This window comes from Guyanagaster necrorhizus (genome assembly GCF_019112545.1).
Source record: "Guyanagaster necrorhizus MCA 3950 unplaced genomic scaffold BT62scaffold_2, whole genome shotgun sequence".
NCBI classification, from domain to species: Eukaryota; Fungi; Basidiomycota; class Agaricomycetes; order Agaricales; family Physalacriaceae; genus Guyanagaster; species Guyanagaster necrorhizus.
In genome coordinates, this window is record NW_025064881.1 from 933,340 (window position 1) to 948,996 (window position 15,657).

General features: G+C 48.6%; 7 protein-coding genes across 7 annotated transcripts; 3 read left to right on the top strand and 4 right to left on the bottom strand.

Moving 5' to 3' along the window:
• Window positions 1-5: 5 nt before the first annotated feature.
• On the top strand, window positions 6-1,211 carry BT62DRAFT_270397 (uncharacterized protein). The gene is made up of 2 exons (XM_043180317.1): window positions 6-227; window positions 289-1,211. The coding sequence occupies exon 2, from the start codon at window positions 309-311 to the stop codon at window positions 942-944; it is 636 nt and encodes a 211-aa protein (XP_043045393.1). The 5' UTR covers window positions 6-227; window positions 289-308; the 3' UTR covers window positions 945-1,211.
• BT62DRAFT_977676 (histidyl-tRNA synthetase) lies at window positions 1,182-3,280 on the top strand (the record flags this gene model as incomplete). The annotated part of the gene is made up of 8 exons (XM_043189293.1): window positions 1,182-1,394; window positions 1,452-1,796; window positions 1,852-1,959; window positions 2,010-2,108; window positions 2,159-2,252; window positions 2,300-2,427; window positions 2,483-2,962; window positions 3,026-3,280. The coding sequence occupies 8 exons, from the start codon at window positions 1,182-1,184 to the stop codon at window positions 3,278-3,280; spliced, it is 1,722 nt and encodes a 573-aa protein (XP_043045394.1).
• A 198-nt stretch (window positions 3,281-3,478) lies between these two features.
• On the bottom strand, window positions 3,479-5,099 carry BT62DRAFT_1071099 (uncharacterized protein; the record flags this gene model as incomplete). The annotated part of the gene is made up of 3 exons (XM_043178725.1): window positions 3,479-3,660; window positions 3,707-3,820; window positions 4,082-5,099. 3 exons carry the CDS (start codon window positions 5,097-5,099, stop codon window positions 3,479-3,481), a joined length of 1,314 nt encoding a protein of 437 aa, XP_043045395.1.
• A 1,820-nt stretch (window positions 5,100-6,919) lies between these two features.
• Window positions 6,920-8,655, bottom strand: BT62DRAFT_990290 (uncharacterized protein). The gene is made up of 6 exons (XM_043190217.1): window positions 8,207-8,655; window positions 8,132-8,152; window positions 7,956-8,084; window positions 7,699-7,906; window positions 7,493-7,644; window positions 6,920-7,436 (listed from the first exon to the last, which is right to left on the bottom strand). The coding sequence occupies exons 1-6, from the start codon at window positions 8,288-8,290 to the stop codon at window positions 6,942-6,944; spliced, it is 1,089 nt and encodes a 362-aa protein (XP_043045396.1). The 5' UTR covers window positions 8,291-8,655; the 3' UTR covers window positions 6,920-6,941.
• Window positions 8,656-9,616: 961 nt separating this feature from the next.
• Window positions 9,617-10,452, bottom strand: BT62DRAFT_926090 (ankyrin). Its single transcript, XM_043184940.1, has 6 exons — window positions 10,369-10,452; window positions 10,212-10,319; window positions 10,149-10,161; window positions 9,923-10,099; window positions 9,753-9,874; window positions 9,617-9,699 (listed from the first exon to the last, which is right to left on the bottom strand). The coding sequence occupies exons 1-6, from the start codon at window positions 10,397-10,399 to the stop codon at window positions 9,650-9,652; spliced, it is 501 nt and encodes a 166-aa protein (XP_043045397.1). The 5' UTR covers window positions 10,400-10,452; the 3' UTR covers window positions 9,617-9,649.
• A 105-nt stretch (window positions 10,453-10,557) lies between these two features.
• Window positions 10,558-12,102, top strand: BT62DRAFT_1071104 (kinase-like protein). Its single transcript, XM_043178726.1, has 5 exons — window positions 10,558-10,634; window positions 10,687-10,852; window positions 10,900-11,261; window positions 11,318-11,585; window positions 11,648-12,102. The coding sequence occupies exons 1-5, from the start codon at window positions 10,576-10,578 to the stop codon at window positions 11,951-11,953; spliced, it is 1,161 nt and encodes a 386-aa protein (XP_043045398.1). The 5' UTR covers window positions 10,558-10,575; the 3' UTR covers window positions 11,954-12,102.
• Window positions 11,974-15,372, bottom strand: BT62DRAFT_926092 (DUF726-domain-containing protein). The gene is made up of 5 exons (XM_043184941.1): window positions 14,815-15,372; window positions 13,923-14,760; window positions 13,658-13,875; window positions 13,093-13,610; window positions 11,974-13,031 (listed from the first exon to the last, which is right to left on the bottom strand). The coding sequence occupies exons 1-5, from the start codon at window positions 15,353-15,355 to the stop codon at window positions 12,105-12,107; spliced, it is 3,042 nt and encodes a 1,013-aa protein (XP_043045399.1). The 5' UTR covers window positions 15,356-15,372; the 3' UTR covers window positions 11,974-12,104.
• Window positions 15,373-15,657: the final 285 nt, after the last annotated feature.

Here is a 15,657-nt window from a genome sequence, read left to right on the forward strand (position 1 = left end):
CATGTGTTCGAAAAATTGGTTCCGTCTCTGACGTCAGAAACTGTCTCGTCCAAGTTGAAAGTGGTCTGCAGTGCAGTTTCATGTAAGTGTAAGACGCAGGCGCAACTGATGTGGAACCTCGACAGTCTCTTGGCAAGTCTCTTCTATTTCAGCCTTCTTCGTATAAAGCCTGTGTCCATGGAGCTACCCACTTGTTAGGGAACTGTGCTACCTTCCAGCCACTTGTGGTACGCATTCCCTTGCCTTTCCCTTCTTCTCTCACTCATCATGACCGGACTGGCTTGCCAGACTAGATCGTTGTGCAGCTCATGATGCCCCGTTCTATCCTAAAGCGACAGTCAACAGCGTCCGATGCCGGATCTGGTACTAGGTCTTTACGATTGGCCCCCTATTGGCCCCGCTCACGTCGTCCCCGCGTGCATTTTCCCCCAACATCAGTGATATCCTCTACCCATCTAACTCACTCGCGAAGAGCGTACAACCGCAAGCCGATTGTCGTATCCCCCAACTTATGCGAATTACCGGGGCGCGACGAGCGAGTCTATACCTGCACTTCTCCTCCTCCTAAATTTGGTGTCGTGTCCTCCTCGTCCAAGAGGAGGTGCCTCCGCCCTGCTGCGTACAAGGCGTGCGAACCAGAATCAGAGCTTCCATCATTGACGCTCGGTATCTCCGAGCTCTCCCTGTCAGAATCGCCAGCGCCCGAGGAAGAGTCCAATGGCTCTGGTCCTGACTCCCCCGACATACCTCCCATCACAATGCATGCGCCCGTCCCACGTTGCCCAAGGAAGTTTAACCAAATCTTGTCGTTTTTTGCTCGTGAGAAGTCGGACCCGGACTCTGGGGTATTGCCCCGGGATAAGACACCGGCGCAGAATCCGCGGAATACGACGCAAAGTGCTTTTCGAGAGCCGGAGCCTGACGGCTGTCTCGGCGGTTTTTAGATAATATGTTAAATTCGTTGGACGGTTTCTATTATTCTCGCAGTCAACAGTATTCCAATTCTAGTTTTGATCAGGACAAATTTTAGCCGCCCGTCGGCTTCCAAATCTAATCCGGATTTGGAAGTACCGATCGGAATTCATGTACCCAGATATATGCATCTTTTCTTGACTCGTATCGGCCGTTTTCATCGATTACCACCACTGTCGTTAGTATTACGCTCGGGGATTCGGACGAACATGACTCTCGCCGATGAAATTGCAGAACACACGGCGCTTTTCAACAGTCTTCGCCTGCAAAATGCCGATCCAGCAGAAATAGAGGCAGCAAAACGGAAATTGGGAGAGCTGAAGAAGGCGCAGGGGGTGCTAAATGCAAAAGAGAGAGAGAAGAAAGGCGATTTGGCCGAGGGCGAGAAGAAGAAAGACAGGATATTATTGAAGACGCCAAAGGTCACTCACTCCCTTTCCGTTATGGATCGTACTGTGTGATGCTTAAATTTTCCGTAGGGAACAAGAGACTACGGCCCGTCGGAAATGTTTTGCCGTCTCCACATTGAGCGCATCGTCAAGGACGCGTTCGCTCTCTTTGGCGGAAGCTGCCTCGACACGCCCGTTTTCGAACGCAAGGACGTCCTGACTGGAAAATACGGCGAAGACTCCAAGTTGATTTTTGATCTCATGGACCAGGGTGGGGAGCAGCTCGCGTTGAGGTATGATCATACCGTACCTCTTGCGCGGTGGCTCGCGATGACCGGTGGAGGCGGGCAAGGCAAAGTGTGGCAGGTGGGCAAAGTGTATCGGAGAGACCAGCCGGTGATGTCCAAGGGACGGATGCGAGAGTTCATGCAGGCCGTGAGTTCATTGGCCCTGTTCCTTCTTCTGATGTGGCATCTATATCTCATTCCAGGATTTCGATATCTCCGGGACGTTCGATCCAATGATTCCAGACGCCGAAATTGTCAGTCTTCTGAGCACGATTTTGAACAACTTGGATCTTGGTGAATACACGATCAAGGTGTGTGTTTCTCGTCTGCCGAGAGGGAAATGGCACTCATTATCGAACAGATGAACCATAGGAAAATCCTTGACGGCATCTTCACCGTATGTGGTGTGCCGGAAGACAAAATTCGGACGATATCTTCCGCTGTAGATAAATTGGATAAGGTACGTGTTTCAAGCATCCAATCTTCTTTCTATGCTTCATTCCTATACAGCTTCCTTGGGTTGAAGTGAAAAAAGAAATGACAGATGAGAAAGGTCTGGATCCCACTGTCGCAGATAAAATTGGAGAGTATGTCAAGCACAAAGGTAAATGTCGTTCTCTCTGTGCCAGGCCATAAATTAAACCTTTGCAGGTGGTCCGGAGCTTTTGGACATCCTTACATCAGACGCGACACTAATGGCGAACAAGAATGCCAAGGAGGGCATAGAGGACATGGCTCTTCTGTTTACCTTCCTCAAAGCATATAAAGTGCTTGACAAAGTGAAAAATATTGTCCTCTTGAAACCACGTACCCCCACTGACGCTTTCTTTACAGATCTCCTTCGATCTCTCACTCGCCCGTGGTTTAGATTACTACACAGGACTCATCTACGAAGCTATCGTCGAAGGTTCAGCGCCACCGGGGTTCAAAGCCGCCGACGCTTCTGCGGATTCAACACCTGTACCGAAACCGAAACCAAAGTCGAAACCAAAAGACGCAGGAGAAGATGAAGAGGTAGATGAATCGCAAATAGGCGTGGGGTCCATCGCTGCGGGAGGCCGGTATGATAATCTTGTGGGCCAGTTTGCATCGGCAGCGGCGTCCGAGAGCAAGAGCAGCAAAAAGAGCGCGGCGAGCACACCTTGCATTGGCGTGAGCATTGGTATGGACCGGATATTTGCGCTGCTGTGGCCGAAGTGGGTTGGCCTGGGGGGGAGGTGCAAGGATACCATGGTGTATGTTATGGCTGCGGGTGATGGGTTGCTTGAAGAGAGGATGGAGCTAGTAAGGGACCTTCGGGCGGAAGGAATAAAGGTTAGACCTGTTTGCCCGTTACAATGTCGAGCCAAACTGATTAGGTGGGACCTTCTGGATTAGACCGACTTTTTGGCGAAGAAGAAGCCGAAGCTCCCTGTGCAGTTTGCTGCCGGAGAGAAAGATGAGGTGCCGTTTGCGGTTATCCTGGGGGGCGACGAGTTGAAGGAAGGCCTTGTCACTGTTAAAGAGCAGAGATGGGAGTTCAGAGATGGGGCCAAGGTCAAGGTCGAGAGCGCAGATAAGGGGGCAAAGGTGAGGCGGGACGAGCTGGTTGCGTGGTTGAAAAGCAGTGATGTTTGGAAGACATGGGCGTAGTGCTTTGTTGATTGCAGTCGGGCGTACGATATATAGATTAGATGCTGGAATATTAATGGCACGTTTGGATATTGGCGCAGTTGTGTGTTCAGCAGCATATACATTACCGCGGCTTGAGTCATAATTGCGAAGATATAAGTAAAAGCAATAAGAACCACGATGCTCCTTAGCATGTGTTCCATCATGCAAAGCCCTTCTCTAACTGATGTCTTCAATAACTTGCGACTCGGAGCCACCATGGCCCAGTACGCCAATGATATGACTGGTTTCCCCGTCAATGACCTCAAAAAAAAGTTTTTTTGGCCATTGTCCAAGCCCCCAAACACGCAGTAGCGTTCCACGCTCGCGTCTCTGATAGTAGGAATAGCGTACCTTCCGCTCTGAAGGAGCGTGTCAAAGTCGTCTCGACTCGGCAATGTGACGTACCCGTACCATAGACGACAGCGCAAAACGGCGTACATAACGATGCTGCGTCGATTTTCATTATCAGGTCGCTCCGATAGCGGGCGGTGTGCGCTTGTTGAATCTTCAATTCCGGTTCTGGCAGGCGTCACAAAGAGACTACACAGGTGATTCGGGGGCTACTTCCGTTCAGTTGGATATAGGGTATGGGGAGACGAAGAAACAGGCATTTATACAAAGTTCAAGCCAGCGGCTGTAGCACTACAAGCCCATTACAGTCATGTCAATCTGATCTCGAAAATCTTTCATCACTTTGTCCATTCTATGTTCAGAGGCACCTATGTCAACTATTCAATAGAAACACTTGGAAGATAACCACATGATGTATCTCGGAAATACGCCTCTCGATCTCCTGTGCTAGCATCTTCCCAAGCAGACGAACGTGGTGAGCTGCGACCTTGGCCCACTCCTGGTCACGGCATTCTGCAATACTCTCCACGATGGCGTTCTGAATGATACCCTCATCCAGAGCGATATCTGGCCAAGGTCGCTGCGACACCTGCGTGCACACTAAATCCAGATAGTCATCCAACCAACCGTGAACCGAGTACACAGTCCTTGGTTTCGTCTCAATTAAACAAGGTCCTTCCTGCTGACACCATGGACACGCTACAGGCCTCCCATACGACCTTATTAATAATCCTTGTTGTAAAAGAGGTTCCGAATAGCGTTCCAACCATAATATCCCTGTAAATTTAGATGTTCCTCTAACGTTCATACCCTGCACAGCCTTTGTACAGTTTCTGCGATAGGCCCGGAGACGCAAATACTGCAGGGCATTCATATATTTGAACTCCTCATGCTCAACTTCTGGTTCCAGAGGTACAGCGAGCGAGTTCCTCGCGGCTTTTTCGCCCAACTTTTTCCATCCATTAGCGGCTGCCACTGAAAAAACCTGTAATGACTGTTCTTTGATCATGGATGACGCCAGGACGGCCCGGACGAATCGCTCGAACGCGTTATCGATACAGTACTTGTCCAGCACCATTCCCACCTTCATGAACTGCCCGACAGTCGTTATTTTAGGGATGCTATACGGATAGCAGAAGAAGAGCACGGTCCTGAATGTGCTGCTGTCTTCTTTGACTTCCAGCACAGGAAGGCCATCCCTTTCCTCGGTGTGATGGCTCGCCTCCAACACGTTTCGGAAGAAAGATGAAGGCGATTTCAGCGACAAGAGCACCTTGACGACGAAGAAATCAACGTTGTCTGCTGTACGAATCACTAGATCTGCAAAATTGGAAGGGTCGTTGAAGGGAGGATCAGCGATGCTAATGGCGGGCGGCTCGGTGGTATCCATCAATGGGGGAAGATGCGTGTGAAAGAAAGAAAGGGCATCATCCCATGGTATGCACATTCCAGGCGAGTATGTAGTTAGATTGCCCTTCAACAAGCTAATTATAATAGAGTGGTCTCCAGACTCGATTATGCCGGACACGAGCTAAAACCTTTGTCGAACTAAGTATAACATACACGCTTAGCTATACAACCTGAGACATCATGCTGGCAACTGGGAGATGACTTTAAAAAAAGAAATCTCAACTTATACCCCCCTTAGATAGAACGAGGAGAAGCAACCAAAGACGCGTGTATGCTGGAGAAGCCGTACTGCTACCACTGGCACGTTCAACTCCTTCCTTAGCACCGCTGGTCGCCGTCACTTTTTTCTCTCTTCAACTTGCTCACAAGTCCCCAGACCCATATTTCCTTAGTTCAGACTTGGTTGATCTTCTTCTTCCTTTCCTTGCGCTCACTCACAAGCTACCTATTTCAAGTGGGACATCAATTTTCTATGTCACCGTTATTCAGCGCTCTTTCCCATCATGAACCGATGCTATGCGAACGTCAATTCCTGTACAAAAGCTTACTGCTATCAGGGAAGTAATTCTTCATAGCTCTTCGTCGTCATGATTATATTCAGGGACGATGCGACTTGACGTTGAAACGGGAGATGGGCCGGCCTCCGGGAGACGTGAAACCTGTTGTTGCTGTATCAGATGGTACATCACGACAGATTAGAAATCCTGTTCGGGATGAGCATCACACTATGCATGACAACCTCATCCTGGTACTTAAAGCATGGTGCGTAATCACAGCCCGTAGAGCTGGCTCTCCTACAAATTTCCAATGCGTTTCAATTACAGGTTCTTGTTCGTAGTGTTTACTCTCTTCTGTCTCCATACAAGGTGAGCCGTGATTCATGTATTTGCTGTCTTTGCTTTGCGCCCACTAACCTTACACTTCAGATCGATTTACGCTGATGAAAAGAAGAGCGAAGGAATTCTACTCAACGACTTCTTCAGTGAACATCAAATAACTTCCGGCAGCGACGAATACAACCGGCTGCTCAATGTAGCCATTCAGAAAGTAATGACGGGAGTTCGAATCCAGTTACAGCTAAAAGAGAAGTTGTACGTGCCTTCTTAACTCTTTCGTTGCGCTCAATGACAATCACCTACATAGGTACAGTAGATTTACCTGTCAGAACTTCCTGTTTCTCGTTGACGAGTCCACAAGAAATATTGTGGGCGTGACCATCCTAGCCCCAAGCGAGGACGTCAGGGACTTGGATAAACGAACTCTAAATGTAGGTCTTCGATAATCCATTCGGCTATCATCGTGACTGAGACACTGGCTCTTAGAACAAAGTGAAAAGAGTACAGACTCTCGTGGATATTCTCCTCCGTCAATGCACTTCGGACGGATAAGGGACGGGACTATACTAGAAAGTCTGTAGTTCTACTAGCCAAATGATAGCCTCACCAAGTTCGACATTCAGTTCTAGTTCTAATATAGTCGTATCTTGTGAATGTCGCAAAATAAGCGCGAATCCATCTTCCGAGTAGCGTTCCCCGTCGCACTCAAATCAATAATCGACATCATCTCAGCCAGATTTGATTGAGAACTTGTCGTATGGAAAGTCTGTACCGTATCTTACTACCATGACAATCATCGAGGGGCGGTATGACAGTAATCCCATGGCCTAAGGCGCTATCGGGTCTTTGGTTTTTCACGTTCTTACTGGTTAAAACATCTCTGTAGTAAGAGACCTTCTTCGACGGCAACTATATTCATCGAATCTTCCTGTCACAGGTACATTCGCAAGGTAGTCAATAACTTCATCTTTCTCTATCACTTGCACATTACTGATGAGAAATTATGGAGAGGGACGTTTAGTATTAGGTATACGTTTCTAAAACTATTGAACATTTGGAGGCCATTGTCGCAGGTTGTCATCATTGTACTCTATGTATGTACCTTGGCCGTTGTAGTCATACACATAATGCCATGCACCGGAGACCCAATACAGAGTCAGAGTCCTGCCATTGTAAGTGACCTCCTCGGTCTGGACGTCGCTCAGTTCAGAGGTTCCTCCACTGTTATCACTGTGATGGGGTGAGTTCCCTCCTTGGCTTCCCTGCTGGCTTACTTGTCGACTTGGCACATACGAGTCGCGCATTGCTTCGGAAATCGCAAGAGTGTCTTCGTATATCGCATATATTGTTGTATCAACACGCTGAGTCAGGCCAGAATCGGTTTTAATCTGAGCTGCAGTGGCTCTCGCTACGGATTCCTTGGCCTTGAGATATTCAACGAGCCTAACCCAAGTGTCTTGGTCGTATTTGCTTTTATAGACCTTGGGGCGACTGGGATTATTCTGCCTCGAAATTGCAAGCCTAGTCACGGCACCTTTCTGCAAGTGAATACTGAATAAACGGGAAGTATAAACTGAGGTGACAATCAACATACGGCCGAGTTGACATCTCCCCTAACAAGGTACAGATTCTTATTCGGATTATTGACATACTTGCTGATAGTTGTTACTCTAGCCGCAGAGATACCTGGATTGGTACAGTACGGATTTAAACTGTATGATGAGGTCTGCAACTCGGTAAAATGGTCTAAGAAAAAATATATTTAAGTACAGGGGTCGAGGCACTGCAAATCGGACATACCACAGTGATAGCCCCCTGCGTCCTGATCCTCATACTGTGCCATTTCCTGGTCGTACTGCACATCTTCTCTCTGCTCAGTAGAACTCGAGTGGTAAGAATAATCCTCTTGCGATGCACTTTTCCCTTTTCTTCTCCCTCCGGAGCTCGATTGACTACTATTTTCCGTATCGGATCCTGATTTCGATTTCGTGGAACCCCGCACTCGTTTCTGGGCACCAAGTCAATAGGGTGAGCAAGGAGGATAAACAAGCTCTCACAAAGAGGTTGGGTGGATAGTGCTTGGTACAATCGCTATGCGAAGCATCTCGTATCGGAACACCGCAGATCGAGACATCGCGTTTCTGGAGTAGGTGATACTCTTCGCGGCGAAGCGTAAGGCCATGTATCTGTGTAGAATCTAGACGAAATGTTAAACTGAAACGAGGAGGCTGACCGTTGTTTCTCGTCGTAAGACCTAAGTACAATAAATGGGTTTACTCTGCAATCCCAAGCCAGAGAACGGACTTACTGCAGCATCATCTCTACCTAATGGAGGAGCACTGTATACGGCCAGCGCGTGAAGAGAAAGAAGCACAAAAGGGAGAGATAGCATATCTTCTTACCGGCCAGCGGCAAATGAAGGAAAGACGCATTCGACTTCAAAAAGGAATATAATTTATACCCATTGCACGAATAACATGGTCTGTTAGTATATGCTAGGGAATCAACTTGTTCACTAGACAACTCACAGGATAGATTCGCTAACTCATTGCTACGAGTATGGATCACGAAGGAACAATTGAGGTTTGACCCTGGGTCCGAGTCAACGCATAAGCAAGTGCAGCGATGACAACCATAACAACTTGACATGCTCCGTAGGCATGACGAGCTCTCCAACAAGCATTTCAACATCGAAATTTTACCTTGCGGAAAGCTGCGGAAGTATGATCTGTGTATATATTTCCGTGTTTATACAAGCAGTCACCGACCGACGGCGTACGTAGCAAAGACAATCTTGAATTTACCCAGCCAAGTGTTAACGCACAATCCAACCAAAAAAGCGGGAGAAGGTTGCTTACCTACTGGCCTAGTATGCGTGTGTTGGGACAATGTTTCACAACATGTGACCAAAACGGCAACCAAGCGCTCCCACAGCATCAATCCCAGAGCCATTAACGCAGTTCGTTTCCACTTGATTCAAATCTGCCGAATACAATGCATCACGTCAAGGCTGTGGAAAGGAAAAGGGGGCGCTGGAAACATGAGAGGTAGGTTGCTTTCTGTATCCTTTCTTGGTAATAAGCGAAGTCTTCAGACGCCATGTTCTCTTCGAATGCGCTCATGCTCCTTGCGATCAATGTCGGGATGATACTACACCTACAAGGTCGGTTATGAAAACGTTGGGAATGTCAACAAGCACGTACCGAATCCCAGGTAAATGCAGATCATTGGTAGCGGTAATCAGTTTTGCTCGCAGAGCGCTGATGCGTTGCCAGACGACTTGAAATTTTCAGGCTGGCGGAACTACAAGCAAAGAGACCTGTGTAACGTTGAAGAATTGCTGAGGAGCAAAATGTTGATTTGAATGGAAAGTGATCGGGTGACAGGGGTGTAGGACCATCTCATCTCATCATTACACGGCACGATACCTGTGGACGTCGTGACTGTTGTCGCCTTGTATGAACAGCACTGCGTTGGCGCCTATATTGCTAGGATTCTCAATAAACTGGCCTTATCACATAGGAAGGTGTATGCACTGAATGTTGCAGAGAGTACCCACCTTAGTCCCTCGGAGATGCTGGAATATTGATGGTAGATTCGAATACTGGTGCGGTAGTGTGTTCATCGGCAAATATATTCAAGTGTACAATATTCCTCCTTATAGTCTTTGCGAATTCTCAAGTAGTTCTACCATCGGCGCGTTAAATACCTTGGCCCAGTCTACGAAAGTGGTAACGCGTGTAAGAAACATCTAGTCGTCATCTGACCCTGATTCTGATCCTGATCCAACGTCGTCGTCATCTGCAGAGACATATAGTGAGCAGGTCAAGAACCTTTGGAAGTGAAATGCTCACCACTGGCAATATCGTCCTGAGATATGCTCGCTTGTGCTTGAGCCTTTCTAAACAAAGCTCGTACTTCTGTATCTTTGGTCGATACCAGATCGAGCGCCGTTTCACCAAACTTATCTCGTATACTGGGAGATGTAAGCGAAAGCCGATGAAACGAAGATAACATAACACACGAAGTGTTGGCACCAGCCTCAAGGAGGCTGTTTACTACATGCTTCCTTAGCTCAGGGTGCTCAAGCTTGACTGCCAGATGCAAGGGTGTCGCCTTCTCGATACGGTTAATGGGGTCAACGTCGCAGTCTTCATGAGATAGTATATGTTCAAGCACATCTGTGGAACCGTTGGACACGCTTCTCTTTCGTCAGCGGCGCGCAGAAGGGCAGAAGATGAAGACCCTACGCGAGATGTAGGGCTGGATCTCTAATTAGCATCGATTATTATGCAGATAGCCAGCCGACGCACCAGTATTCCCAAGTCCATCCTGGAAGTTAATGTCGAATCCGCCCTCGGAGAACACTTCCATCATCAGTTCTTCGTTGTCTGACCTTGCGGCCGCCAAGAGTCGCTCATCTGCGACCAATCATGAACGTAACATGTTATATTGGCAAAGGAAACGTACTGTTGCTGGCGCCACCATTCAAATCTGCCATGGCTTGATGATGTCAATATAGAGTCAATGTAATGTTGAAAGATGGAAAACAATCAAGACGGGCGAGCGGACCGCTGGGCCTACTTTGGATCAATTTCTGTGTGAAAATCAATCCCATGAAATTAGTTCAAGATCGATTTGCCTAAATGGGAAGACCCTGTTCTCCATCCCTCCACCATGTCTTCAAATAGTACGGTCTTAGACGCGTTCGAATTTGAAGACGACTCATCTGAAAGGTACGCACAGTAGATGTAGACTATTTTCTGCCTGAGGCTTATTTTTTTTCAGTCGTGGGGAGGTTATTGCAGTAGGAGTTGCCTCTACTATACTTCTCACATACGAAAACGGCCAGCGAGTCGCTGTCAAGTCGGCAACTACCAGCCGTCGGTTCGCAAAGGAGCCTCATGATATTAAAAAAGAATGCCGCATCCTCTCTCAGTTATCTTATGTCAATGTAAGTTATCAAGTGACATGTTAGCGCCGCACTCACCGCAAAAATAGATAATCCCAGTGTTATGGTCAAGAGATGATCCACATGAACACATGCTCGAAATATGCATGCCTTTCATTCCTTACTCGCTCGAAAATCTTCTTGCTATCCCATCGTTTACTCCTTCTGACATGGGCAGCCAATTTTACACCATAAGCCGCTCAATAATATTCCAGACCTTATCGGCGCTTGCATACCTTCATTCATCGCCACATAAAATTGCGCACCGTGATATAAAGCCTTCTAATGTCCTCCTGACCGCCTCGGGGTGCGTCCAGCTAATTGACTTTGGCGTATCGTACGCACCAGATCCACATGCGGAGGATATTTGGCACGAAGAAAAAGACCGAATGTATTTCGAGGTGTCTACTGGGTATATGTCCTCCTCCAGCCACTGCCTTTCCCTGACTGACATACGAGCTCAACCAGTCCGTATCGCGCACCAGAACTTCTTTTCGGCGCGAGGACGTATGATCCTTATGCCGCAGACATGTGGAGCCTAGGGTGTACTTTTGCCGAGTTTTTCACACAACTTCTTCCCGAAGAGAACGACGACGAGTACGACTATCCCCCCGAACTATGTGACACGAACTCTACGTTCGTCCGGAAATCCCTTTTCGACGGAACAAGAGGCGAGATCGGCTTGGCATGGAGTATCTTCAAAATTATGGGTACTCCCACTGAAGATTCATGGCCTGTAGGTCATCCTTCCCAACATTATCTGCTACCCCTCGATAACGATGGTCGGATCCGGTCTAGACGTTCAACCAGCTTCCAGATGCTTCGCGTGTGCAATTCACGGTCGTGCCTCCGGTACCTCTAGACAGCGTTTTACCACATCTTCCTCATGATCAGACTCCGTATGAACTCAATCTCTTGCAGTCATTCCTCATATATCCCCCCTCCGCAAGAATCACTGCCATAGACGCTATCGCCCATGCCTGCTTTACGGATAGCGTACTAATACCGCCAGAAATACAACAAGCCGGCACTAATTGCGTGCATCAAACGAAGGACGGGAAGACGATTGGGGGAATGCTGGAAGAAGTATTCACCAATAGTTGACATCGGCTTCCCCAGACCTCCTACTACCGCCAGTTATGACCTTTCACGAATATTCATCCAAGAACATTAGATGTGTCAATGTATATTATGGCGTCTAGTTGAATGATGTTTGTATCCGTACTATTACATTATGCAAAGGAGTGTGTAATAATTAAGACCATGGATTTGAGCTGTAGTCCGTCCCGCCCGTGTTCTTTCTCCTTCCTACATGGGTGGGTATACTCCAGGGGTCACCGACGTCGGCAGGAGATGCCGTAGTTATAGATCCGTCCACATCACCGAAAGATAGCGCCCCCGCATCAGGTGGCGTAGCCAGTGATGACGCAAATGGATTCTGACTGAGCGACGCAGCCGAAGTTGAATAGGTAGGAAGAGTATAGCTGTAGTTGTTGAATGAAGATAGTGTTGTAGTACGTGACGGAGGGCCTGACCAGCTATCATTAACACCGAATGACGACGGAGGTGGAGATTGCGAGTATGAAGGTGGACTGAACGGCAGTGAAGCATGTGGTGATCTGGAAGGCTCATCTTCGACATCTGAGTCATTCGCATCGTTAAATGACATGGATCGGGAGAATACAGAGCTCATCTCGTCCTTTTGCGGTGGAGAAGGGCTACGCGACGTGCTTGGACCTGGAGTAAGGGAAGGCCATCTTTTGGCCTGAGGCATGGATTCGGTGCGGTTAGTTGGCGGTGGAATGGGTGGTGCGGCGATCGGTGCAGATGACACTGCCTGTTCAGGATGTTCGGAGCTTTCTATCATCTCTTTGATGGCGGCAAAATCGAATCCAGCATGAATAGGAATGTCCGGTCCGGGGGATGCTGTGTCTCTTTGAGGCGTTGAAGGGGGCGACGCTACGGGTGTGGAAGAATCTATTCGCGGTGGGAGGTCATTGTCAACGGAACCTGCAGGCATTGATGCTGGTCCCGATGGTTTCCTCGAATATGACGAAGGTCCACCCGGCGGTCTTGATACATGTTGGAGTTTTGAAGTTTTTGACTTCCTCGAAAACCATCCCTTCTTCTTCGACGTATCCTCTTCCCGTACAACTACCCGATCTTCAGTGAATTCGGGTTCCTATGGCAGGAGCAGGTCACATTTGAGCAACAAGACAGGAATTAAGCAACGGATCACGTACCTCAGGCTCATCGAAATAATCTGCCGATACCGGGAAACCCAACTGATCCAAAATCAAAGGCATAAAAGTTCTGTAACTCATATGCCCTGAAATTTTGTCGGTCACATCCACATTCTCCAACCCTGGGACACCATCTACAGGTCTCAGTCCGGCAACCGTTCCGACTCCCCCACTCGTAGCTCGAAAGAGATAGTTGAGCACCCAATCGTTCCGTGCGAAAGCGTTGACGTATCGGCCTGACACTACCGACCTCGTCTCACACCAAGTCTTAGATGATGCGGTGACCGTTGTTCCGAGAATGAAGACATCCTGGACGATGCCAAACGCCTTCTGTTTGACCAGTTCAACAAGGGCATAGAATATGACGCGAGCGCCAAGAGAGTAACCGATGAGAGTCATGGGGCGAACACCTAGATGTCGCTGCATCAAAACATCTGCTAGGACACTGCCAGCTGCCTTGGCTCTGTCAAGGGCATTATTCCAGGGATTATCGATGAGATAGCCGAGCTTGGTGAGAACTAATGTGCCTTTAGAAATCGAACAAGAAGTAATCCAAGAGACACACTGATTGGCCATTGAAGGGCACTCATTAAGGCGGTCATGACGGTTGCCTGTAACACCGTTGCTCCGATTTGGCTGAGAACTTCGCCTGTAAGGATCTTCAAAGCGCTTCCAGTCTCTCGAATCATTTCAGGTTCCCAGAGAACACTGAAGACATCGCCAACAATGGGATCCAACACACTGAAAGGTAGTCGAGGGTCATCTAGGGCGCCGTTCAAAAATCTAATATCGATAAGAACACAATTGATAACATAGAAGACTTCACCAACCCTGGAACTGTGATGATGCAGTTCACCCGCTTGTTATTATGCAAAGGAAGCAGATCGAACGTTCGAACTTGTTGTGTCCGGTTAATCATCCCTCGAACGGCAATGCCACTGCCCGTTAGTACACCACCAGTCGTGATAACGGCTGCACCTCCGGCCCCGGCAAGAAAACCTGTTGTCCCTGTTATCCCAATGGTACTGAACGCTGCACCTAGACCCACTCCTATGACTGGAGCCAAAAGCCCTGCAGATAGACCAATGACTAGTCCACCTCCCAGCGTAGCAAGACCCAGCATCATGTACCGCTTCTTTCTATTAGCCTTTCTGCGGCTGTCAATGATATCCTCATTTTCCATTCTCTCCACGTCCTCTTGGATTTCCAACGCCTCAGTCACACGACTCTCGAACTTGACAACATCCAGCCATCCGAGACCAAGCTTAAGTGCAACATTTTCGAGGAGAACGCGTGAACGAGCATCATAAACGCTATCGGCGATGAGGATCAGAAACAGATCGCATAGGACCGTCCATCGAATGTCGAGAGTGACCCTTTCGTCAGCCGAGGAGAGGGTGGTGGATACACCGGGTATTGCAATTGTGGAGGTATCTTCAAGGACTTTGGCGGTCGTCTGAAAAGTAGGCTTAGTAGAAGCGGACGGTGTGAGAGGAGGGTCGTCATGGGTATCAGGATGGTCTTCGGGCTCTTCCTCGTGAGACGCCCGCCGACGAGCTGCGTCAGGATCGTACTCTGGATTAGCGACGGTATGCGTTGTCATGAGAGCCGGGACGAGATCCATAGGTAGTACGCCATGTTCGCCGAGACTCTCAATCATCTTTTGCTCTGTGCATGCTCGCTTAGCTGAGAAAGAGTCCTAGGAAAAGAATGGCTGTTTACCTTGAGTCTCAAGCTCCATATGATAATATAACCGACCCATTATTTTCATCGCCCAGAGCTCCATGTTTGCTACCGCCGCCTTGAGCTCCTTGCGTCGTACCACCTTCATCGCCTGGGCCATTTCACGGCTCGTCAGTGAGCAGAGTCCAACGTACGCTATACGTTGTGCTTCCGTGAGCAGATTCTTGGTCGCTTGCATCTGGCTGAGCGGGGTCATAGCCTTGTCTTCATCGAACAGGTACCGGGTCCGTAGGTGCACGTCGTCATTATCATCCTCCTCCCTTACCCGTAATCTCGTGTATTCGCTTTCATTGTGGTCTATCTTCGACCGCCATTCGTTCCCGAGGTCATCTACGTCAATGTTGCCGATGGCATTGGCGGCGTTGGTGCCCTTGACTGAGGGTACATAGTGGTATCGCTTTTGGTCTTCTTCATCAAGCCCGCCCTTGAGCTCGTCCTCCCGGATAACAGGCATATCCTGCCATCCCTCGTCGTCATCGTCGAAAACATTAACAGGTGCAGGGGCCGTCGTCACTGGCATAATGAAAGAGCAGAATCAGACACATGCCAAATTCAGCGAGGTCGTCATTTATCGCCTTACTTTTTTCGTCCTCGCCATCGCGTGCTGCTTTTATGGATTTCATGCCCTGGCGCCGACACAACAGCATAGTCGTGGAATAATATACTGGACACCTCTCAAGCGATGATAGTGAGTCTCGAATCGGAAGAGGTGCGTATCGAAGGCCTCGAGAGTGATTATATGCTACAGTACGTGCACAATCCTCACGCAGAACGTGAAGATAGTGAGAGAGCAAAACGACTCTCAGCGGCAACGATGGTGAT